General features: G+C 44.9%; 1 protein-coding gene across 7 annotated transcripts; it reads right to left on the reverse strand.

Moving 5' to 3' along the window:
- Positions 1-5,608: 5,608 nt before the first annotated feature.
- On the reverse strand, positions 5,609-24,995 carry EXOG (exo/endonuclease G). Of its 7 annotated transcripts, none has more exons than XM_080675834.1 (6): positions 24,764-24,995; positions 22,919-23,068; positions 19,324-19,463; positions 17,642-17,718; positions 15,508-15,622; positions 5,609-6,856 (listed from the first exon to the last, which is right to left on the reverse strand). In XM_080675834.1, the coding sequence occupies exons 1-6, from the start codon at positions 24,924-24,926 to the stop codon at positions 6,395-6,397; spliced, it is 1,107 nt and encodes a 368-aa protein (XP_080531960.1). In that variant the 5' UTR covers positions 24,927-24,995; the 3' UTR covers positions 5,609-6,394. The 7 variants fall into 7 exon arrangements, with proteins under 7 accessions (XP_080531960.1, XP_080531963.1, XP_080531962.1 ...); XM_080675837.1 differs by having other exon boundaries at positions 5,615-6,856; positions 19,377-19,463; positions 22,200-23,068; positions 24,764-24,951; XM_080675836.1 differs by having other exon boundaries at positions 5,615-6,856; positions 22,200-23,068; positions 24,764-24,951.

A 24,995-nucleotide genomic window follows, 5' to 3' on the forward strand; every position in this document is an offset into this window, starting at 1 on the left:
CCACGAGGCTAGAAGAGGCCCAGAGGGTCTGTGCATCGGAGGCCACAGAGAGGCCCAGGAGGTCTGTGCATCCGAGGCCACAGCAGGCCGAGGGGGTCTGTGCATCCGAGGTCACAAGGGCCCAGGGGGTCTGTGCATCCTTGGCCAGGATGCTGTGGCGAGGCCCAGGGGTCTGTGCATCCGAGGCCACGAGGCTGTGGCGAGGCCCAGGGGTCTGTGCATCTGAGGCCACGAGGCTGTGGCGAGGCCCAGGGGTCTGTGCATCCGAGGCCACGAGGCTAGGAGAGGCCCAGGGGTCTGTGCATCCGAGGCCACCGAGAGGCCCAGGGGGTCAGTGTATCAGAGGCCACGAGGCTATGAAAAGGCCGAGGGTATCTGTGCATCCGAGACCACGAGGCTATGGCGAGGCCCAGGGTTCTGTGCCTCTGAGCCACAAGGCTATGGAGAGGCCCAGGGGGTCTGTGCATCGGAGGCCACAGAGAGTCCCAGGGGGGTCTGTGCATCCGTGGCCAGGATGCTATGGCGAGGCCCAGGTGTCTGTGCATCCGAGGCCACAGAGAAGCCCAGGGGTCTGTGCATCTGAGGCCACGAGGCTATGTAGAGGCCCAGGGGGTGTGTGCATCTGAGGCCACAGGAGGCCGAGAGGGTCTGTGCATCCGAGGTCACAAGGGCTCAGGGGGTCTGTGCATCCGCGGCCACGAGGCTATGGAGAGGGCCAGGGCGTCTGTTTATCTGAGGCCACAAGGCTACGGAGAGGCTCGGCGGGGGAAAGGGGGGGTCTGTGCATCCTAGGCCACAGAGAGGCCCAGGGGGTCTGTGCATCTGAGGCCACAAGGCTATGGAGAGGCCCAGGGGGGTTGTACATCTGAGGCCACAGATAGGCACAGGGGGTCTGTGCATCCGCGGCCACGAGGCTATGGAGAGGCCCAGGGGGGTCTGTACTTCTGAGGCCACAAACAGGCACAGGGGGTGTGTGTGTCTGAGGTCACAAAGCTTTGCAGAGGCCCAGGGGGTCTGTGCATCCGAGGCCACGAGGCTATGGCGAGGCCCAGGGGGCTGTGCATCTGAGCCACAGGGCTATGGAGAGTCCCAGGGGGTCTGTGCATCCGTGGCCAGGATGCTATGGCGAGGCCCAGGGGTCTGTGCATCCGAGGCCACAGAGAAGCCCAGGGGTCTGTGCATCCGAGGTCACAAGGGCCCAGGGGGTCTGTGCATCCGCGGCCACTAGGCTATGGAGAGGGCCAGGGCGTCTGTGCATCCGAGGCCACAGAGAGGCCCAGGGGGGTCTGTGCATCTGAGGCCACGAGGCTATGGAGAGGCCGAGGTTATCTGTGCATCCGAGGCCAGGAAACTATGGAGAGACCCAGGGGGTCTGTGTGTCAGAGGCCACGAGATGATAGAGAGGCCCAGGGGGGCTGTGCATCGGAGGCCACAAGACTATGGAGGCTCAGTGGGTCTGTGCATCCGAGGCCACGAGGCTATGGAGAGGCCCAGGGGGTCTGTCCATCCGCAGCCACGAGGCTATGGAGAGGGCCAGGGCGTCTGTGCATCCGAGGCCACAGAGAGGCCCAGGGGGGCTGTTCATCGGAGGCCACAAGACTATGGAGAGGCTCAGTGGGTCTGTGCATCCGAGGCCACGAGGCTATGGAGAGGCCCAGGGGGGTCTGTACTTCTGAGGCCACAAACAGGCACAGGGGGTGTGTGCGTCCGAGGTCACGAAGCTTTGCAGAGGCCCTGGGGGTCTGTGCATCCGAGGCCACGAAGCTATGGAGAGGCCCTGGGGGTCTGTGCATCCGAGGCCACGAGGCTATGGAGAGGCCCAGGGGGTCTGTGCATCTGAGTTTTATTTTATTTTTTTTTTATTTTTATTTTTTAAATAAATCTTTATTGTTCAGATTATTACAGGTGTTCCTCTTTTTTTCCCCCTAGGTCCCCTCCACCTGATTCCCCACCCCACCCCATGCCCTTATCCCCCGCCACTGTCTTCATCCATAGGTGTAAGCTTTTTGTCCAGTCTCTTCCCGCACCCCTCACACCCCCTGAGAATTGTCAGTCCACTCCCTTTCTATGTCCCTGATTCTATTATATTCACCAGTCCATTCTGTTCTTCAGATTTTTTATTCACTTGATTTTTAGATTCACTTGTTGGTAGGTATGTATTTGATGTCATTTTGTTGTTCATAATTTTTATCTTTACCTTTTTCTTCTTCTTCCTCTTCTTAAAGAACACCCTTCAGCATTTCATGTAATCCTGGTTTGGTGGTGATGAACTCCTTTAGCTTTTTCTTGTCTGTGAAGCTCTTTATCTGACCTTCAACCCTGAATGATAGCTTTGCTGGGTAGAGTAATCTTGGTTGTAGGTTCTTGCTGTTCATCACTTTGAATATTTCTTGCCACTCCCTTCTGGCCTGCATAGTTTCTGCCGAGAAATCAGCTGACAGTCGTATGGGTGCTCCCTTGTAGGTAACTAACCGTTTTTCTCTTGCTGCTTTCAAGATTCTCTCTTTGTCTTTTGCTCTTGGCATTTTAATTATGATGTGTCTTGGTGTGGTCCTCTTTGGATTCCTCTTGTATGGGGTTCTGTGCGCTTCCTGAACTTGTAAGTCTATTTCTTTCACCAGGTAGGGAAAGTTTTCTGTCATTATTTCTTCTAATAGGTTTTCAATATTTTGCTCTTTCTCTTCTTCTGGCACCCCAAAAATTCGGATGTTGGTATGCTTAAAGTTGTCCCAGAGGCTCCTTACACTATCTTCATATTTTTGGATTTTTTCTTTTTGTTTTTCTGGTTGGGTGTTTTTTGTTTCCTCATATTTCAGATCTTTGGTTTGATTCTTGGGGTACGTTGATCTACAGTTGAGTTTCGGTATATTCTTTATTTCAGACAGTGTATGCTTAATTTCTGACTGGTCCTTTTCCATTTTTTTGGCATTCTCATTAAGGTCCTTGAAGGTCTCATCAAGTTTCTCGGCGGTTTTTAGAAGATTCTTGAGTAACCTTATAAATGTGGTTCTGAACACTATGTCGTCCATTAGTTTGCTTTCCTCCATTTCTCTCATTCGTGACATGTTTCTTTGTCTCCGCATTTTGCTGCTTCCTTATGTTGATGGAGTGGCTTTGTGTGGTAGGTGACCTATAGGGGCCAGTAGCTCAGCCTCCCCAATCACCTGAGGTGGACGCCTTTGGTACACCTCTTTATGGGCTGAGTGCAAAGTCTTGGTGTAGTTAAGCCTTGATTGCTGTTGGTACACTGGAAGGAATTGACCTCCAGGCCAATTGGCTGTGAGGACCCGCTGTGTCTATAATGGAAGAACTGCTGCGCTGGAGACACGCTTATGGTGCAGGGCTTGTTTCAGTGGGGCTTTGGTGCTCACTGAGTCTGCCTCTTGAATGTATCACTTATGGATGTGAGGAGTTGAAATCTGGTGTCTCACACTGACCACTAGGTACACTGGCTTCTGGATCTCCAATGGGGTGCAGGTCAGCTACTGTCTGAGGCCACCCAGCAGGAGCTACAGCAAGAACTACAGTTTTCTCCTCTTTGCTTGGAGTTTGGAGGTTTTGGAGCTGTCTGACCCGGGCTGCAAGTTTGCTAGGTTAAGCTGCCATAGGGCAGGCCATTCATATGCTAAAGCTGCTGCTTGGAGCTTGGGTGGGTTCGTAGATTGTGCAGGGCGGGGTCTCAGGGCGTGACTAGGCTAGGGCGTGGCAAACAGCGATGGCTGCCAGTAAGCCGGCTCTGCGGCTCCAACCCTGTCCCCGCGTCCCGCGCCCCAGCACAATAAACAATTGTTCCTGCGCGCAGCCCTGCAAGCAAGCCTCCCTCACTTTCCGACCCCAGGGCAGACAGTCCAGCTTCTCCCTGTAGGAGTTTGGGTCCCCCGCGTCTCCCCAGAAACGAGTTCGGAGTAATCGGGAGCTTATCTCCCTTCGGGTTGAAAACAGCAGCGCTTTCAGGCACCCATCACCAGCCCAATTCTTGCGTCTCCGTACCTCAGCTTTTCAGCGCTTGTGCACCCCTCAATGCTGTTTGCTCTTTCCTTCTAGTTGTAGAACTTCCACTCAGCCAGCTTTCCTGTGGTTCTGGGTGACAAACGTTCTGTCTTTTAGTTGTAGTTTTGAAATTGTTGTGCGAGGCAGCATTTTAGGTGCTTACCTATGCCGCCATCTTGGTTTCTCTCGTGTGCATCTGAGTTTTATAATCCACAGTCCCACTGGGGGAGGTTTAAGTGTTCTGATCCAGAGCAATTCTAAACTCTCCCAGTATTTACATTTTAAAGTTTGTTTTCCTGGGGCTCTTAATTGAAATGTGGAGACAATTCAAACATCACCATTGTATACCAACAAAACTTCTCCATGTAAAAATGATAGGGCAACTGCATTTTTTAAATCAGTTATCTCTGTTTTTCACACTGATCAGGTAGTGTATTTCAAAGTAACTAAAAACTTAAGATGCTATAATTTATTGATTTAAAAATCATGAGTCCCTGCACAGGACAGAAACTCGGAGGCTGTGGGATTCGGGTCAGAAAAGCGCGGTGACAGGCCGGGCAGTAGGCACCAGGACTTCTTCCCCAGAGCCCCTGCTCAGGCTCCTGGACAAACACCGGGACCCACTGTCACCTCGCCAAGGAAAGTAACAGATGTTTTGGTCACAGTGACATGCTGGCTCTTATCCCTGAGAGGCTGGCACAGCTAATGGGGAACAATGTGATAAGAGGATGGTATTAATCAGACTACCCTGTTCTGACCACCCCCCCAACTTCTTTAGAAAAAAAAAAGGCAGAACAAGGTTCATCACTGTCATCTTGCCTTTCTTTACCTTAAAGCCTTGGCATTTTTGTTAGACGTTTCTGTTCTGGTGACACCACTTGGACAGACAGCAGTGATGTAGCGCATTTAGATTTAGACAAGTTCCTGGGTCCTGATTTGACATTTCACTGCCTATACTAGGACGGCCCATGAAAAATTCCTCACAAACCCCAGTCTAGGGATCTGGCCCAGGAAACACGATCCCCCAGCGATAACTGCCTTTGGGCCACTGGCTCCAACCCCACCTGCCCTGCGCTACCCAGGCACAGGCCCAAAGGTGAGCAAATCCTGAGCAGGTGAATCGGTGCACAGAGCCCTCCTGGCTTCCTGCTTCTGTGGAACAAAGGCTCACCTGGAAAGCAAGGAGCGCAGCAACTGGGCACCATGGAGTCCCTGAAAGGAACTGCATTTCCGGAGGCCAGCGGGGACTCTGGTAAACCCACAAGGATGTCCTCCAACCTTAAACACCGGTGACTCTTGCTTCCCAGAGCTAAAGAGGGCTCCAGTCCGAGGACAGTAAAGCCCCTTTGGCTTGATGACAGACAAGAAACCAGACGCCTCTACCCAGCAAATCCCGTATTTGAGTCCAAAGCCTGTGTGTAGGGGAAGATTTGAATGTACCTCGTGGTTTCTTCTCAGTCCTTGTGCCTCATTCCTAGGGGGTCACTTCCTCAGAAAGGTAAACCCTGGATTTACCCACATAAAACGAGGAGAGTGGTATTTAGCTCAGAGGGCCTATGGCAGAAATCACAGGCCCCGTGAGAAGAATTCAGGAAACAAATACACAGGGTGGCCTAAAGTGGGTCTACAGGTGTGAGGATGCAAAAGTTTATTCTTTTTTTCTTTTTTTTTAATACATTTTATTGATTTTTTACAGAGAGGAAAGGAGAGGTATAGAGAGTTAGAAACATCGATGAGAGAGAAACATCGATCAGCTGCCTCCTGCACACTCCCTACTGGGGATGTGCCTGCAACCAAGGTACATGCCCTTGACCGGAATCGAACCTGGGACCCTTGAGTCCGCAGGCCGACGCTCTATCCACTGAGCCAAACCGGTTAGGGCGAAGGTTTATTCTTGTATTATTATTATATTATTGTATGAACAACTGTAAATCTGCTTTTGCCCTGCCCTGTATCATCCACATCGACAGGATAATACAGAGGAGCTCTAACAAACAGCTTCTCTAAGACCCACTCAGGTCCTAGGGAAGGAAAACGCACACCACCGGGTTCCAAAAGCACCAAGCCGATGCATCAGAGACTGTACGACTCGGAGACATGAAGGTAAGATGCTTCACATACAGCACACTCCGAGGGGCACGAGCAGTGCCATCGCACACACACAGCCCTCCGGTTAACCCGATGCAGGGTCAGCCCTGGATCCCAGGTGTGGTAGTTCCTTTAACAGTTAGTTCCACGTCAAATAAAATACTAACCAAAAAGGTTTCAGCTCTTTCGTCTTTTAGGGAGTTTAGTCCTAAATTTGGGAGTCCATCATTTTTTAAATAAGCAAAGCCTCTCAAATGCATGAGCCTGCAGAGGGCATCTGCTGCACTGCAGACGACACCGCACTTCCAAGGTGAAACTAGGACGGCTTTCCCTCCCGGAGTCCTGCCTGCTCCTTGGCTTTGAGTTCTTCCAGTTTCCTCTCATAGCAATTCATAAAGTAATCGTCGGGCTCAATCCCCGTGTTCTTCAAATTTTCCATGATCTTTTCCAGTCTGGGGACCGACCGGGCTCCCTCAATCTTTCTTGTGCTCAGGTACAGAGTGAACTCCTGGAAATCCAGGAGCTTACAGGTGTCCACAGAACAGATATTCCTGATATCATTAGTTCTATCCAAATGAGGGAAAAACACCAGTCCCGACAACTTCTCCAGGTCCTGAAGGCTCACTTGGAATTCACTTAGTTGGGGTTGGAAGCCAATGGCTTCATTGGGCACCACAAAGGCCCCTAGTGCCAGCGGTTCAGTCGATTCTGGGCTTCTGCGAGCCAGGATCACCTTATAAAGGTGTGAGGGGACTGCCACGTTGTCCTCACCAATCACCTAAACACAAAGCAGCCATATTAGTGATGCTCATCAATGCTAGCAGTTCCCAAATGTTCCCTGTGAAAACTTTAGATGCATTTCTAAAAATGCACTTACAAGATACCCCATCGCAATGAACTTACATTCAACTGCCAAAGGTAATATTAAACCAAAATACAGATTCACAAGGAAGATGAGCATTTAGTAGGCAGTTTCTGATCACATTCTTAAAAATTATGCCACCCCAGAGAGCAGGGGTCACATCTCTGCTCTGTTCGGAGGACAAAGGGATGCCAGGAGTCCTGGGTTTTTAATGGGCAAGAAAAGCTGAAATTTTCACTTCATCTCATAATCAGAACTTCTTGTCTCTAAACATTTAAAGGTCAAACTGCCAGCTTGGGAACGCCCGCTCTAGAAATAAAAAGATGGTCTTAGTTTATCAAATTCACGAGGGAGCTCAACAAACAGCCTTTACTTTTCAAATGAAGTACTAAATGTAAACGCTGCGTGCTCAGAGGCTTGCACACTCTGGGGCCAGACACAGACTTCTGCAGGTCATCAAACCAAACCCTTTGGAAAGGTGTCCACAGAGCAACAGGGCCAGGGCCAGGCCTGGGAACCTGGCTGCTTGTGTAGCTGGACTGTAATGATAAAATAACACTGTTATGAAACCTTTTCAAATTTCCTTCCAGTGTGTTTAAAAGCCATTATGTTTTCTCAAAAAGAAAACTGCACATGCATTTCCTTAATGGTCTCCCGTAAAACAACACAATCCAGCACCACTGTGCTCGGGCCCCACTGCCCTTCTCAGGCCTCCGTGGTGAGGCCTCCTTCCCGAGCGGCCCTGCTGCTGCGGGGGCCCTGCTGGGCAGAGGAGGCCCAGGGCTGAGAGCTGCAGAGGGCGCTTTCTGCTTCCCCAGGCTCCTACCTACGTGGCACGCAGCCTGCAAACTCCGTGGCCATCTGCTGTCTGGCACGTACAGAGGTCCCACTGCCAAAACCAAGTGCAGAGCCGCAGGGAAGACCCATCCCAGGAAAGATTTCTATAACTGTCTCTGAAGTTGGTGAACATGGCCGATCAGGGAGCAGTTTAAAGTCTATGAAATTATACAATCTACAGACACAAAACCCCACCCCCTCCAACAAGTCATGTATGCAGCTGGGAGAAAAACACACCCTTCGAGGCAAAAACACACTGAAGGTGAACTCCATGGAGGCCTACACTGAGCCCAGAGATCACCAGCAGATGTTACTTCAGCTATGCAACCCAGGGGTCCTGGGCCTGGCACTGCTGGATACACAGAAAGGGATGAAGCTTTAAAGTAACTACCTGCTCTCCAGAGCTTCCCATCTAGAGGAGGAATCAACACACACAGCTTTCACTGCAGGTAGGATGTGGTGAGACACCATTACAGAGCGCAGCAACAGCACTAAGGGGGTCGGTGCAGGGAAGTTCCGCTGCAGCTGAACCATAATGTACAAGGGGGCAGTTTCAATGAGCTTCAAGTGTTCCAGGCACTAGCTGGGGAGCCTGAGGTGGAGCAAATCCTTAGTGCCACCTGGCGGACATCCTCCATCACTACAGTACAGTTCTCGGACCAACTGAAAGGAGCCTTGGAGACCATTTGATTATTTTCTCTCCTCGGGGGCTCTTAGTCTACAAACAAATGGCAATTTTCAAAAACAATTAATTGGTCACGTTCATTTGCTGCCAACCAGGGCTTCTAATCCAGTTCGTTAAATTCCAGCCAAAAGCAAATAAGTTTGACCTTTTAAGACTCACTGTTCTACCTCAAGGAAATTTCTATTAGGTTTTCAAAAACTCTCACAAAACCTAGAGGACCTCTATTACTACTTTTGAGAAACCTCAGAGACCAAGAAGTTCCTACTAATCACAAGGTGTGATTCTTCCACCCACGACCGTCTCACAGTATTTCAACAAAGAGGGAAAATACTATCCCTGGAAATAAAGAGAAAAATGAAAACTTAAGTCACTCACTATCCTTTTTGATTCAGTCTGCTTTGTTCTCAAGAAGTAAACATCTTTAAAATAATATAGAAACCAGTCCTATTTGGAAATTGAGAAAGCCCAATGTTTCTTGAATTTAAGACTTAAAAAAAAATCCTGAAGTATTTAGAGCTATCATCTTCTTTGTAGACAATTTAACCTACATAATAAATTTTTCCACTTTGGAGAAAACTGGAAGACTTTCAGAAAATGTCTAGACACTACTAGGGTACTGAAGCAGAATGGTTCAGTGCCCTAAATCCCAGAGACCTGGTCAAGTCCTGGCTTTGCCACTAAGCTGTAAGACACGCCCACCAGTATCTTCTTCACTGATTCATAAATAGGTAATAATCCCAACTCTGCGCATTTCATAGGATAGTTATGAAGATACAAAGACATGTTCATTAAAAAAGATTTTTTTAATCTGCAAGACTTTAGTATAAAAAGCTGTTTTTGTAGTGCATGTCATTCAAAAGACAAGAATGCAACTGGTACAAAAGCTGGTTCTGCAGAGGAACGGAGGGGAAACCTGGGGTCAAGCAAGACGAGACCAGTTAAGGGAGACACTAGGGTTTCAGGAGGAGGAAGCATGGATACAAATGACGCCCTAAACAGAGCACATGAAGACTGAACACAAACAGAACCCTTTCCACAGGTGACTTAGGTATAAAAATACTTTACAAAAGAAATCCTTGCTGCTGTCCAAATACCAAAAAGCACTGAACTTTTGTCAAGATTGTAACAAAAACTGGAAATCAACTGGGAGTGACTAGAGAATAAAATCTAGATAAAACCATACACTGACACTCACTCGGGACTTGAAGTTAGTTTAAGGAGGAGCTGGCCTGGGTGTGTTTCCTTCCATGTAAGAGACAGAAATGACAATTTGCTGCCTTCCCCACCTCCATCCCTACCGCCCAAGTCCACACACACAGAGCTGGGCCTTCATGATGCATCAGCGACCAAAGACACCAGCAGCAAACAATACCTAGTCTAAGTCTGCCGTTCTTCACATCAACTATGCCTCAGGTGAAATACTAAGCGGGATTGTGAGAAAAACATCTGTACCTGCTAGAACCAGACAGATATAAGATACTTGGGTTTCAAAAATAAAACTGTTGGACACATCGAGAGACCAAGCCCTTAAAAAAGTCATGCCAATCAAGTGAAAGAAACCATGATCCTATATAATAAAGAGCTAATATGCTAATTAGACCCAACAGCAGAACAACAGTCCAGATGACCTTCCGGACCAAGCCAGGGATGCGAGGGCCAAGGCCCTTGCACGAATTTTGTGCATCGGGCCTCTAATAATGTCATAAATCGGGACTCCATACCTGAGAGGACAGAGAACAAGAGGGACTCACACAAAGTGTGGAAAGTCAGCAGGAACGTGGCCAGCCCGTGTGCCATCTGTACTAGTAAAGTCTCTGCAGGCGCTGCAGCAGCGCAAACCCCGGGACAGACCTCTCCCACTGGGGTGCCTGCTCTGGGCACGGGACCGGAGACTGTCACGTCACCGTAAAACAAACCCTATCTCCCCAGATGTCAATTCTACTTGAATATTAATTAGTAAAATTATTTTTCAATTAAACATACGACAATTAAAAGGTCTAAAAATAAAAAAGGAATTTTTTTTTTTTTTAATTACTCCCTGATCACTTCAAGTGATGCCTTAAGATCCCTGGGCATGTGTTCATGCCCTCCGCTCCAGGAGTTGGTGACAGTTGGTAAGTAATGCTGTCGAGGGAAATACTGTTAAGCACCTCTGTTACCACCACCACCGGGTTGTAAAATCTGAAGCTCACTCTGTTGTCAGGTCAATTATAATGTTCAGGCCAGAATCTTCAGGTATGTTTCCCTTGTCTGGAATCAATCTCTTCTGGAAACACGCACATCAGAGAAAGCACATGGATGAGCTCAGCTATAAAAAAGGGGGTGATTCTGATTAGAGCTGTCAGATGACTCACTTCTGGTAAAATCACTGCTACTAATATTCCCTGAGGCTCACATGCACTCACGTCCTATGATGCTGTGACCCTTCCCTACATATTCTAAGGGACATTTCTGCCTGCCTGTGAGGAATCCTCCTCGTGGCCCATTTTCTGCTCTTTTTGCACGCTAGCAAATACCACTTCTAACTGCTCTCCATCCACACTATCTTTTTCCTCCTGGCCTTAAGCTTCTGTATATGAGGAGTGCAGCAATCCCTCGGGAGACTTTTGAGAACCTCAGAGAGCAATGCTCTGAATAACTGGCAATTCTCATAAAAGTCGACAGACCCATGCTTACATCTCGTCTTTGACAATTACTAGCTATGTGACTTGGACTTGACCTCTCAAAACCTCAATTTCCTTACCTACAGAAGAAGATAACTACTACTTGTATGTAAGGGCTGTTTGTGAGGACTGAATGAGATACATGTATAGAGCTATTTATACACTGTGTGGTATATGTGGCCCTCAATAAATACCAGTTCATTTGCTTCACTTCATCCAAAGTATACATATGTATGCTTCATGCTAGACAGAAGTCTAAATAAATACCCTTATTTTTATTAGATACATTCTCCTAAGATAAGGTTCAGAGAATACTTGTAAATAAGCAATAAATATTAAACGGCGGGATCTGAAAAAACAAAATGCGTCCGGGCACTCAGAATTCCCGGGGAAACAGGAACTCACAATTCAAATATTTACTCCTTGTGAGGAACAGACCAAAGCCTCGGGCTGGGCAATGCTGTGCCCTCCTTCTCAGCATCACTAAAGGACATGGTTGTACCCACAACTGTTTTACATGAATTGCTAGCAAACAGCTGAACTTTTTATCTGGGCACTCAGATAAAAACACCTGGCCCCAACCACCTTTCCTTCTATTTTGTCTCTTTCCTAATATGAACGCTCCAGCCCAAATGTCAGGAACTCACTGCTTCTCAGCACAGATCCTACCTTTTTCTCTGTCTTCTGTTTTCCTCCCGTGTCTGTTTTCCTTAACCAAATTGTATGTCCATGCATTCATAAAAAATTTCTAGCCCAATTAAAGTGGCAAGCTCTGAGACAATTTTTCCAATTTACTCAGTGATTATATTTTGCTTTAGATATAGACATAGATATATGCTGATATGCTAAAGATTTTAAGTTTAAAATTTCACTTGAACGCAAGTTCCATTTGAAAAATAATGCTAAATCTAACAAAAGCTGTTAGCTGATTACAGAGAAATTGTTAGTAAAAAATAAAATACATAAAAAAATATATAAAATAAAATACATAAACGTAGATTTTACTTTGATATGATTCCAAGAATGAAAAACTATATGCCTCACCAGAAATATAGATTCCTATTAACATTCAACTCTACATACACATCCATCTCTCTCTCTCTCACACACACACACAATCTTACACTCCCCCCACCCCTCTCTCTCTCTCTCTCTCTCTCTCTCTCTCACACACACACACACACACACACACACACACACACACACACAGTATGCTTTCTTTATGACCAGGGACTATACATCTCATTCTAAAAAAAAACAGAGAAAAATTGAAAATGGAGAGAAAAGGCTCCCAACAGCAAGCCACTAAAGAACAGAACTCACATACTTCTGTCTAAGGCTCGCTCCACCTATTGTCAGAGGCTAAAAATAAATGTGGTGAACACACATGACAAGCCAAACAGCCGACCGAGCGCTCAAGAACCAACCTGTCATCCAGACCTTGGTTTCTAAATACCAATCTCCATGAAAAGGAACGAGGGCTTCTCGGAAAAATGGATAACCCCAGAGCTTGGCCAAGATGGGCCTGGACAATCATGTTACCCCAGAAAGTAGGAAATGCTAAAATGAAGATTAGAACGTGTCAAAAGGACACAGGCAACAGCTGGAAGGGGCTCCCACTGCCAAATATGGGAAAATCTGAGCACCAAAATGTATACACAGTAAACTGATTAAAACTCATTGAATAAACTAAGAGCCCATGAGCTCACACTGATAATAAATATGAAGGATAAGCTCTTCCTCAGTAGAATGTCAACTAATAAATGTAGAAGGGCCTGAGAGGGTGGCTCAGTTGGTTGGAGCGCTGTCTCATGCACCAAAAAGGTTGCGGGTTCAATGCTCAGTCGGGGAGTGTGGCAGGCAACCAATAGATGCTTCTCTTTCTCTCTCTCTCTCTTTCTCTCTCTCTCTCTCTCTCTCTCTCTCTCTCTCTCTCTCTCTCCCTCCCTCCCTCCCTCCCTCCTTCCTCTCCCTCTAATATCAATAAACATATCCTCTGGTGAAGATTAAAAAGGAATGTAGAAGGAATAAGAATTAGAAAATCGTCATTTGGCAACTATTGTAGTAATAACTGATTCAGGCAAGAATCATTAACAAGTGCTAAAACTAGCAGGTGAAGGGAAGAAAATTTACATGGTCTCAAAGTATTTCCAGAGATCACTAATTCATTTCAAAGGGGAAAATGGTAGCTGAGCAGTGAATGAATCTGCAGGAGACCACCTTAACCACGTGACCAAAGCGATTATCGTCAGTAACAGGACAAACAATTCCCATGCATCCTGGAACGACCACGAGGCGCACACAGGAGCGCCGCTGTGGTGTGCTGCCAGAAACATGACTGAACCAAACCACGAGGAAACAACAGACCCAATTTGAGAACATACTGCAAAACCAGCCCGTATTCTTCAAAATGCCAACGCCACTAAAGACAAAAAGGCTGCAGGACTGACTGTCTCAGGTTAAATGCATCATCCTGGATTGCATCCTCAATCAGTTCTCCACCGATCACTCCTTCCTTGAGGTGCTTTCGTCACCTGCCATCTGGGACACCACTCTGCTGATTCTTCTGCCTCAAAGGTGGCTCCTTCTGTCTCCTTTGCTGGACGACCCTCCTCCTCCCAACCTCTAAATGTCTGCGCTCTCCCTGGTTCGGATCTCAGATCCGTCCTCTTCGATCTATACTCATTTACATGATCTCATCAGAGCTTTAAACACCATCTGTGTGCTGACCATTCCCAACAGCCTCTCCTCTGAAATCCAAACTCACAGCCTGACTATTCAACATCTCCATTTGCACATCAACAATCGCAAATGTACACAGCCAAAACACAACCCGATTGCTGGCCCCCAGACCTGCTCCTCTCTGGTCTTCAGATCTCAGACTGAGACCCGAGGTGCTATCCTCTCCTCTTTCCCTCTTATTCTATTACTAATCCATTAGGAAGCCCCACGAGTTCTACCTGCAAGGCACATCCGACAGCAGGCCACTTCTCACTATTTCTACCACCGCCACCCTACTCAAGTCATTATCATTTCTCATTAAACGATTCCATTCGCCTCCTCATTGGTCCCCTATTTCCACCTCATTTTCTGTTCTTCACATGCAGCAGCCAGCCTGGGCTTTAAAAATGTAAATGAGACTATGCCACTATCCTGCTCCAAACCTTACAAGTGTCCTCTCTCACTTACCACAACCCAGACTTCTTCCCAGTGCCTCCCTCCGTGATTTACCCCTTCTCCTCAGTGTGCTCTCGGCTCCAGCCACACTGGCATTCTTGCTGTTCCTGAACACACTGCGCTAAATCTCGCCCGTGTCTTGTGCTTGCTTGACAACTCTTCACATGGGTTGCTCCGTCATTTCCCTTAGATTTCTGCTCAACCTCACTTCCCCGAGTGGCCTAGCCTTTCTTTCCCACCCCCACCGTAGCTCTCTACAGGTCTTACTTTTCCTTGGCATTTTGTTGATGGTATATCTCCTCCACTATAATGTAACCTCCATGTAACACACAGCCTTGTTTATTGCTGTATCAGAAGCACACAGAACAGCACCAGGTATATCTTGGAAGCTTAGTAAATGTTTGTTGAATAAAAGAAAGGGAGAGCGGGAGGGAGGGAGAGAGAGGCAGGGAGGGAGTAAACAAGTAGTCTAAATTAGAAAGGAAGTCAGGGGCTCCAAGAATAATGTCTCAAGAAGAAACTGATTTACCTTTTTTTAAAAATAGTGGTAAGGTTAAATGCTCTGGATTAGAAAGTAAAAGCAGGAACTATAATACCGTGCACTGCCACCTTTACTTTCCACTTCTCGGTTTTTTGCTTGTGGCAGTACTCATCTCAAGTGGCATAGCCATAATGACATAGGGTTATATCTACTCTTTACAAGCCCAAACATACTACTTATTCATTCCTAACACTATAAATGCTGGCTTTATATTTCCGATAGACCCAGGATGATAACTCGAGGACCAACAAGAGCTAAAGGGAAGATGTAAATGGGTGAAACGGCCGGGTGGACCACGGTGAACCGAAGAGCTTGCGCTCCGCCTCGGGAGCAAGCTGCTGCTCTCAGCTAGTGAGCGGTGCCTGTGGGAATCTATGCCAAGTGTGATCGAGTCATCTGATGTGTTTAAGGGAAGCTGAACTCTGGATTTATGTGACAACTCCCAATTATTAAACATTACCAACTAGTTCAAAAACAACATACTGTGCAAACCAAATAAAGCCTCAGTTTATAACCTCTGATATAGGCAAAGCTTGGACTAAATTATAGCTAGCAAACATAAATGTTAATACTGTTCAGTAAGTGAAATAAAAAGAAGAAAACCAGGAGGAGATTATAATCTCATACAAAGAGCATAAGCCTGAATGTTAAAACATATCCCTACCTGGTAACTAACTATTTTCTTCCCATCACTTCCAGTCTGAGGTAAGGTCAACGGCCCAGATACAATCCAAACATCTTCAAACCTCTCTGTCAGTTCTCGACAGTACATTTCTATTCTGAAAAACAATGCAAAAAAAATGTATGATATTCTCACAGGCTTAAAAGTAGAAAAGCAGCAAACCATACCACATCCCTAGGAAAGATGCCAAGGATACTTAGAGACATTAATATAAACAAGAGATATGGCACAAAACATTATAAGAATGTAAGCAATGCTTTTCCATTTACCACACAAAAAACTTAAAAATCACACACATTAATACAATTATCTACATTTTACTCTGTGTGCATTCTGTGTTCATTTTAGAACTGAAATTTTGTTTTGTTTCTCCCTTATTTTTCTATGCTGTAGTTCTTAAGCTTTTACAAGAATGAAATATCATTCCAACTAAGTTGATCTTTTTATTTAAGTACTAGAGGCCCGGTGCACAAATTCGTGCACATGTGAGGTTCCTTGGCCTGGCCAGTGATCAGGGCCGTTTGGGGTCGGCTGGCTAGGGGGAGAGACCATGGGAGGTTGGCTGGCCACAGGAGGTTGGCTGTTGGGAGCGCACTGACCACCAGAGGGCAGCTCCTGTGCTGAGCATCTGCCCCCTGGTGGTCAGCGCAAGTCATAGTGACCAGTTGACCGGTCTTTCGGTCAACCAGTTGTGATGGTCGCTTAGGCTTTTATATATATATAGATTCCTATTGTGGGGCAATTGGGTTTATCCTCACACTTCTTATATAATGCAACATTATACTAATTCCTTAGGATAAATGTCAAGGGCCAAAATTACTTTACTGAATATTTTAATGACACTTGATTACATGTCATACTAATATTTTTAATGGAATTGTCCACTTTACTCTATAAACTGTAAAATGACACAGCAGTTTTGCAGCAATTTTTACCACACTGGGATATGTCAGTTAAAAACCGTTTTTGCTCATTTACTGGATAAAAAGGGCCAGTAGTTTCAATATGCACTTCTTATACTGCAGTTGAGCTTTATGAGAAAACAATGCATGTCACCATTCCTGTTTCATTATCTAAAAAGTAAAGTCACAGCATATATGCTCAATAACAAAGTAGTGTTTTCCTCCCCAAAATATATCTCTTAGGATGTTAAACGCTTCCTTATGTTTGCAATCAGACAGAATATGAAAAGGAAACCATAGGACAAATATCCCAGATTTTCAACAAATAATTTACAAGAAAAGGGGGGGGGGGGAAACTTACATATTAAAAGAGACTGAAGAGAAATATCACCCAAATCTACATGTAGACCTTGATTAAAGCCGGATTCAAATCAATCAACAACAAAATAAAGACAATCAGGAAAATTTGAATACCAACTGTAAAATTGGTAATAAGGAATTACTATTAAATTTTTGAGGGGCAATAATAGTACCATAGTTATATTTTAAAAGAATCTTTACCTTTTAAAAATGTGTATTGAAATGGTAAAATAACATATCTATGACCTGCTTACAATAATCTAAGTAGAGTGGGGGGGGGGTGGTATGCAGACAACACAGATGCAGCCATGACTAATAACCCCTGCAGTCACCTTTAGTGCACAGGTGCTCTCTTAATTATTTTATTCCACAAAAGTACTATTTGGGGAAAACACATCAACTTGAAACAATCTCAGTCAGTGCTAGTTTTAAATGCTTAAAGAGATACCCTGACAGAACTGATTTAAAACTGGTTAATGGTTATATTTAGTTGTACCAATTTATTTTTTTAAAGCTAGCAACTCTTGAAATACAAGTAGAGAAAAACACAGTGTTTTCTGGGCATATTAAAAAATATTTTATGCCTTAGAAATAGTTCTTTCTTCCAGAATTTGACTTCTGACCGATGGCAAACATGATCAAAATGACTGGCTATGTTTTGAAGTCTGTCTTCCCATAGAAAACTATACTCCTGAAATACAGCAAAGAAAACTAGTCCAAAGTACTTCATGAAAGTACTTCCACTAGAAATAGCTTTTGAAAAACAAAGACAGAAACAGTTGATAAGCAACTAGCAAATTCTCCTCACATCATTCATCTCCCACAGAATCACACCTTTAAAACCCTCACCTCACCTGTTCCAATATCCAGCATTATTATCAAAATCCTGAGGCACAATATTAGAAAGGTAGAAGGTTTCAGCCATGGCTTTCTGTGAAAAGAAATAACAAGAGTAACTTGTACTGAAATGCCTTCCCCCTGGAGATTTTACAAAGCAGAGAACACCAGCTCCTTATTCATGCAATTACAGTAACTACTTATTTAGATAAAGGAAAGCCAGAAGTATACCAGGAAACAGTCATTATTTTCAATAATGATTATTTAAAATAAGGACTATAACAAAATAAGTAGATTGGTGTGCTAGCTTTCTTCATAATTTATAAAACTCAAACCTATAGTGTAGATTCTAAGAACTAAAAGTTTCCAATATGAGGCTAAAGAGTTTTACCCTAAATTCTGGTTTTAAGCCTCTGGCAGTTTTTCAAAGGTCAACTTTCAGGAATTCTACTTAAGTAGTGCAATACGAACATATTAGTTCCAAAGTGGCAGAGAAACATTCTTGTTCTGGCCACTACGTGTTCGTTCATTTTGCACTTCTGACCCGTAAACACAGTTATTTCCTTTCGTTGAGCTATACTAACTGCCAAAGCCAATTACCTTCTCTTCGAGCAGTGACTCTCACCCTTGGCTGCACACTGGAATAACCCAGGGAACTTTAAAAACATGGATGCCTGGCCCGGCCAGTGGCTCAGTTGGTTGAGCATCCATCCTGTGCAACAAAAGATTACCGATTTGGTTCCCAGTCAGGGAACAGACCTGTGTTGTGGGTTTGGTTGGGGTTCATACGGAGGGCAACAAGTTGATGTTTCTCTCTCTCCCTTCCTTCTTCTCTCTAAGCATGACCTCAGGTGAGGGTGCCTGGGTTCCACCACCAAGAGTTTCTGACTTACCTGCTCGGGGTTACAGGTCTGGGCATCAGAAATTTTTAAAACTCCCCTAGATGACTACAATGAGTACCTCAAGTTGAGAACCACTATCTTAATGATAAAAGTCACCAACAATTCATGCAGTAAATGACAATGTCTTAAAAGACATGTATCTTATTTTTTAGCAGAGAAATTATCCTGAATTAAAGGAGACTGAAGACATATGATAACTAAATGTATTATGTGATTCATAATTGGGTACTGGATCCAAAAAAAAAGCTGTAAAAAACATAATTAGAACAATTTGGCAAATCTGAAATGCAAACTGTGTATTAGAAATTATTGTACAAATATACAAAAACACGTCTGCACACATTTTGGGGTATAATGACACTCTTGTCACGTCTACAAATATTCTTTCTTAAATGATACAATCTCCTAAGCCATATATTTTGAAATGAAGTGTTATGCTGTCTGTGATGGTTAAAATTTTATTCTCACACACTTGTAAAGTAAATGTATCACCATGTGTTTGCTGTTCTCTCTTTTCAACTTTTCTACAGGCCTGACATTTTTCAAAATAAAAACGAGTAGCTTTTGCTCCTGTTGGCTTTCAGTTCCCTTTACATAGCATTCGCTTTCCTCAACCTGCTTAAAATTGTCTCAGCATCTGAGCAAGAAATGAAGTCGGGGGGGGGGGGGGGCGGGGGGAGGGGAACAGAATATAGAAAACCTCAAGTTTTACGGTTTGGCTGCTTGGCTGTTAATCTCCAAGTCCCACGGTACAATGCCAGCCCCACAGGCCCATCCCTCCCCCACAATATGCCTACAGATGAAAACTTGTTATTTCCCGCTGGAGCCATGTGTCCTCGTGACCACCCACTTCCAATGTAGTCCTTGTTGAAGGCACTGAAGGTTGGAGGGATGTTGGGATCAGGCTTGAATTTGCAATTTCTTCTGTCCGCAGCACCTGAAGAAAAACACACAAAACCAGTAAGTTATCAGTGGACAATGTCCCTCACAATCCTCTAAGCAAGGCAAGCTGGCTGCTCTGGCCAGTATCTCTCTGAGCAGCTAGTAGTTAGTGACTGCATGCATGTGTCAAGTTCCTGGGATAGTTCAGATACTTCATCTGAATTTAGCAAGGACTAGTCTAGGAGAGAATGCTTTTCATACAGTGTAGCTATCGCATATACTTTTGTTTCTGGCCTTTCAAGTTAAAGGGGGAAATATTTCCCGGACAGTATTTACATAAAAACAATAACCAATTAAATAGCTGAGCTGTCTAAATAAAAAGCTTAGCTACTAAATAAATTCTTGCTTTTTAAAAAGACCCCCATATACTGTATTTTGTACAACTGTATTTAACAAGTTTACACGGACTGAAATAATGGATATATATAGACACAAAACAATTTGTTCTGGGCAGGCACAGCCTAGCGGAGGGGGAGAGTGTCTCTGATATCTTGCTTACTGCCTCTTAGGCCATGACAAAACAAATATTTAAGTTATGAGCTCAATCCAGAAAATTCCTGAAATAAAATATCTAAGTACCACATGGGAGAGAAGAAATCTCAATTTTACTTATATTGTTACCTCCAGAATAATGTGCCACAGTGGACATCAGCAAATCCTAACTCTACATCTTCTATCATTAAGACAGATCTTATTAAATTACAACAATTATGAGGATAGATGGAATATACTCAGACTGCTACTGAAAAAAATAAGTGTAAAATGGAGATCAATAAAATTACTGACTGCAATGTCATTTCATTCAGCCAGGAATAATTTTTAAATTATTAGATTCCAAGGTTCAGAGTCAAGTACCCAATACCTAGCTTTTTAGAATCTTCATAAAGAAAAAGTTACTGGGTATACAGAAGAATTATTAGTAAACTTCTCCAAGTGTCCCGACCACTGAAATCGCTTCCTTGCATGCCTGATGCTCACTGCCCTTGAAAACTCATTTGTGGGCATTTCTAAAGGCCTAGGATGAAGATGCCTTCCTGGGGCATGCATATAAATCCACTTCTTCTATCGGGTGTCTGGAGGCATCAGCAGGGGAGGACATTTTAAACCAAGCTCAGGACTTAAGCTTCCTTGAGCTATGCAGGCTACATGGCTTTAGGCTACAAGTCTGCACAGGCAGGTTGTGGCTCGACTTCCCCAGAAGCAGCTTTTATTCTACTTTTTGACCCTTCTCTGCTCAGGGCAACACAACCTGCCATGTAGCCCTATGGTGGGCAGGCAAGTTTAGTTCTGGCTCACCCTTCCCTAAGGGTGCAGGCCTCTGGGGATCTAGGTTGGTGTTGGGAGGGTCTCCGATAAGACAACCTACCTTGGGTGAAGCCTAGGTCTTGCCTTCAGTCCACCTCACCCTATAAGGCTGCAGAACCAAAGGCAATGTGGCTCTGGTTTGCCAGGACTGCCCTTACCTCTCTGGATTCTGGCTTTCTCCCAAATATAAGTTGGGAACCACCATCTTAATTATGAAAATCACCAATAATTCATGCAGTAAATGTCAATGGCATAAAAGACATTTATATACTTTTTTTGGCAGAGACATTGTCCTAAATTAAAGGAGACTGGAGACATATGACAACTAAATGTATTATGTGATTCATAATTGGATACTGGATCCAAAAGTAGCTGTAAAGAACATAACTGGAACAATCTGGCAAATCTGAAATGCAAACTGTATTCTAGATATATAGCCTGGCAATTCTCCACTATCCTGTTGACTCTGCATTTACGTGAGTGTATGACTTTTTAAAATATACTTTTTACATACCTCTAATAACGTTCTTGCTTTTAGCAGGAGAGTTAGTCTGATTAACTTCATCATTACTAAAAACAAGACGCTTTACACTAAACTTAAGTAAATCACAGGTAGATTCCTTCCTGTTTTCAAATATAAGTAATTGGCTCTATTTCACCTCCTCAAACCTTACACAGCTCACAGGTTTATTATATGAAACTCAATGCTTTTCTCACATGCCCCTGAAAGAAATAACTTAATAGCAGGATAAAATTAGTACAAGCCAAAATACCTTGTATCTTGGGAGAATTTTTGCATTTAAAGGAAACTCATTAGGCTTGAGACTAAATCAAATGAGTTTCCCTTGATGCAAATTTATAATCAAGTCTCAACTGCTTTGATAACGGCTCATCAGTCTCTCTGGCGGCACACACATTCCAAGCCTGCTGCTGTTATGCTGGTTGTGTGCACTCTATGGAGGCACACACTCATTTTAATAGCAGCATTTTTATATACATAAAGATGGCACATGTTGCAAAGCAAAGGAGATATAATCTGTGGGCCATATAGCAAATTAAAAGGCAAAATACAAAATAATAATAAAACTATGACAAAAGGCAATATCCTTAATATATGAGAACTACTACAAATCAATTCAAAAAAGAATATCCCAACTGAAAATAGTCAAGGATAATTCACGAAACAGTAACCCTCACTGGCAACGAGTAAGTGCAAGTAAAGTCAGCTATTAACCTGGGAAAGCCCGGTAATGCCCATCATGGGTGAGGGCTGGGAGAGACAGGACAAACAGTGATGACAGGGGAGTAAACTGAAGTAATCTACCCAGAAATCCATTTGCCACTGAGGATCAAGACCTGGTCATCTTAAGTACAGGACTCTACCAAGACATAAGGACACATGAACAGACTTCACACACCTACCTACCTCTCCAGTCCCATTTCACATCATGTCCTCCCTTGCTTGCAGCCACTCTGGCCTTTAGTTCCCAAAGGAACCAAACTCTTCACATTGGGGCCTTGAAAGATGCAACTGTGCTTTTCTTTCTGCCTGGAATGCTCTTCTCTGTATCGGATGGCCCACCAACTCCTCTGCCATCCCCCCTGCAGGCCACTTGGTGAGAAAAGCCTCGCTAATCAAAATCAGGCCCTCCTGCTATGATCTCTTCCACCGTTCTTTAATTATACAAACCCAAACTGCAATCCCGTTTCCCCCAGAAAGTTATCATCAACTATAATTATACATTCATGATTATTTGTTTGATAAGTCAACCCACACCCACTCCAACTCCAACTCAAAGTGCCATGGAGGCAGAGGCCATCTACTCTGGTCACTAATATATCCCCAAGATTTAGCAGTGTCAGACACGCTAAAAGTAGTTGTGGAGATAATGAATGAATGTTGCTTATTGCAGCAATATTTATGCCATATTTATGTGTCAAGATACAGATCCTCTCAGCCCCTGAGGCAGCTGGGAAGGGTCTGGGGCTCCCTGACTGCCAGACAGGATCCATTTATCTAGTGAACTACACAAACATCCTTTTCTAAACGTGTTGTAATGTGAAAAAGGTTGAGCTGATCACTAATGCCCCATGTTCTAAATTCGGAAACATCTTTCAGTGATGCCTTTACTTCTAACCACCTACCCATTATCTTGCTTTTGGATATATGTTCAAGAACCCATCTAGGCACCCGCTTTGACTGGTCATAAGACAAGGCATGATTAGTGTAACACCTAGTCTCTGTTCCAGTTAAAGGAAATCCAAATTGTCCCAAGAGAGCCTTTTCTGCAGAACCTAAAAATGAAAAAAGGGGAAAAAACAAAAATAACAAAGTTAGTGACTCTTATTAGGAACAAAAAAATTGTAAGTAAAGGAAGAGGGGTAAGACTTACAAAGGACTGGCTCAAAAGTTAACCAAGACATCTTGTTTTTTCCAATTACTTATAACACAAAGAAGAGACTGTAGACAAAAGACAGGTTTTGCCTATATTCAGTTGTATAGTTATATTAAGATAAACTGTAACTATCTCCTTCACTTTCAAATAAGGGCGGGATCTGACTGTTCCTTCACATCCAAGTTTCAAATCTCTGCCCCACAAAGTACTGTGTATATACAAAAGCAGCAAAGGAAAAACTCTTGTCATTACTAGTCATTGGCATGACTGAATGGGAATGAGCTGCCCTACTCATTATGCTTTAAGAGTTAATGTGGGGCCTGGCTGGTGTGGCTCAGGGGTTGAGCGGGAACCCATAAACCAGGGAGGTCACGGTTGGATTCCCAGTCAGGGCACACGCCCAGGCTGCCAGCTGGGTCCCCAGTAGGAGCAGCCAATCAGTAATTCTCTCTCGTCATTGATATTTCTCTCTCTCTCCCTCTGCCTTTCTCTCTGAAATCAATAAATATATTTTTTTAAAAGAGTTAATATAGGGATTAAAGCACAGCCCTTTTAAATTTATTTGTGTTTATTTGTTAATCCTCATCTGAGGATATTTTTTCCATTGCTTTTTAGAGAGTGGGAGGGAAGGAGGAAGGGTACAGGGAGGGATGGGGGGAGAGAAAGAGAGACACATTGATTGGTTGCCTCCCACATGCACCCCAACCAGAATGGGGATCCAACCTGCAACCCAGGTACCTGCCCTTGACTGGAAATCGAACCCAAGACCCTTCAGTGCATGGTCAACACTCTAACCACTGAGCACACCGGCCAGGGCTTAAATTTTTTTAAAGGTCATCATTCACTGACTATGCCTCATGGTTCTGGTATTGCAGCAAGACAGTAGGAAACCTGGTCTTTTTCCCAGCGGGAGAAACGCAGCACGCATTTGATGGGGACTTGCCTTCTCGACTTTCAACAAGTACTAGTTCTCTTGCGAAACCGAGTATCAGAGGAGCAAGTTAAATGAGCTCGAGGGGGAAAGTGTACAAGTGAGCATGAGCTCCTTTTCTTTGTCAAATATAGGGCACAAATATAGGGTAACGTGGGGATGTATGGGCTTTGAAGAAGGGCTCGCAGGCATTCTTCCTTTGAACGATGATAAACTGAGACCAGCCCACTAATGTGCTGAAACTACGTGTGAATGCACTCATTCCTCCGTACGTACTGAACGCCCATTTCGTACCAGGCGCCGCGCAGTGACTATGTTGAACGAAACAGACGTGGCCCGCCTCTTAGGAGCTAACAATCCAGTGGCGGACAGACATGAACTCATAGACACCGGGATAAATACTTTGAGGGTAAGAAGAGGTGCAATCCCCGTAGGAAAGAAGTGGGTGGAGGAGGCAGCCTAGACGGGACGTGGGGAGCGGAGGCCGAGCAGGGAGACAGGAAAGGCCCCAAACCACGGGCGGGGAGAGGGAGCCGCGCGCGGAGAGAGAGCCGCGCGCGGAGAGAGAGCCGCGCGCGGAGAGAGAGCCGCGCGCGGAGGTGGAAGACGATGGACTCACGCCCAACACCTGAGTCGGGGAACGGAAAGCAGGCCCAGGCTTACCTTCCGGCTCCCTCACCGCCAACGCAGCCTCAGTGCCCTGACTCCGGAGGAACTGCAAGGCCGTGAGCCCGGCTCCCGCGGCGCCCACCACAGCTCCGGCCACGAAGCCGCTGAAAAAGCGCCGAGAGCGTCCGAGACGGGTTGCAAAACTTTTGGCAGCCATCGTTGCCGCTGCCTTTGGCTACAGCGCACGCGCACATGGCCTTGCTGCCTGAAAGCCAATCACAACCTC

The sequence above is a fragment of the Plecotus auritus genome, assembly GCF_963455305.1.
Source record: "Plecotus auritus genome assembly, chromosome: 6".
NCBI classification, from domain to species: Eukaryota; Metazoa; Chordata; class Mammalia; order Chiroptera; family Vespertilionidae; genus Plecotus; species Plecotus auritus.

What these genes read in the sequence shown, in the direction of transcription:
- EXOG (XM_080675834.1), bottom strand. Translation starts at nt 24,926, where the DNA reads ATGGCTGCCAAAAGTTTTGCAACCCGTCTCGGACGCTCTCGGCGCTTT. An exon ending in GGCGGTGAGGGAGCCGGAAG is followed by an intron (nt 23,069 to 24,763) that starts GTAAGCCTGGGC and finishes TTTCATTTTTAG; the next exon opens with GTTCTGCAGAAAAGGCTCTC. An exon ending in AGAAAATAGTTAGTTACCAG is followed by an intron (nt 6,857 to 15,507) that starts GTAGGGATATGT and finishes CTTTGTGTTTAG; the next exon opens with GTGATTGGTGAGGACAACGT.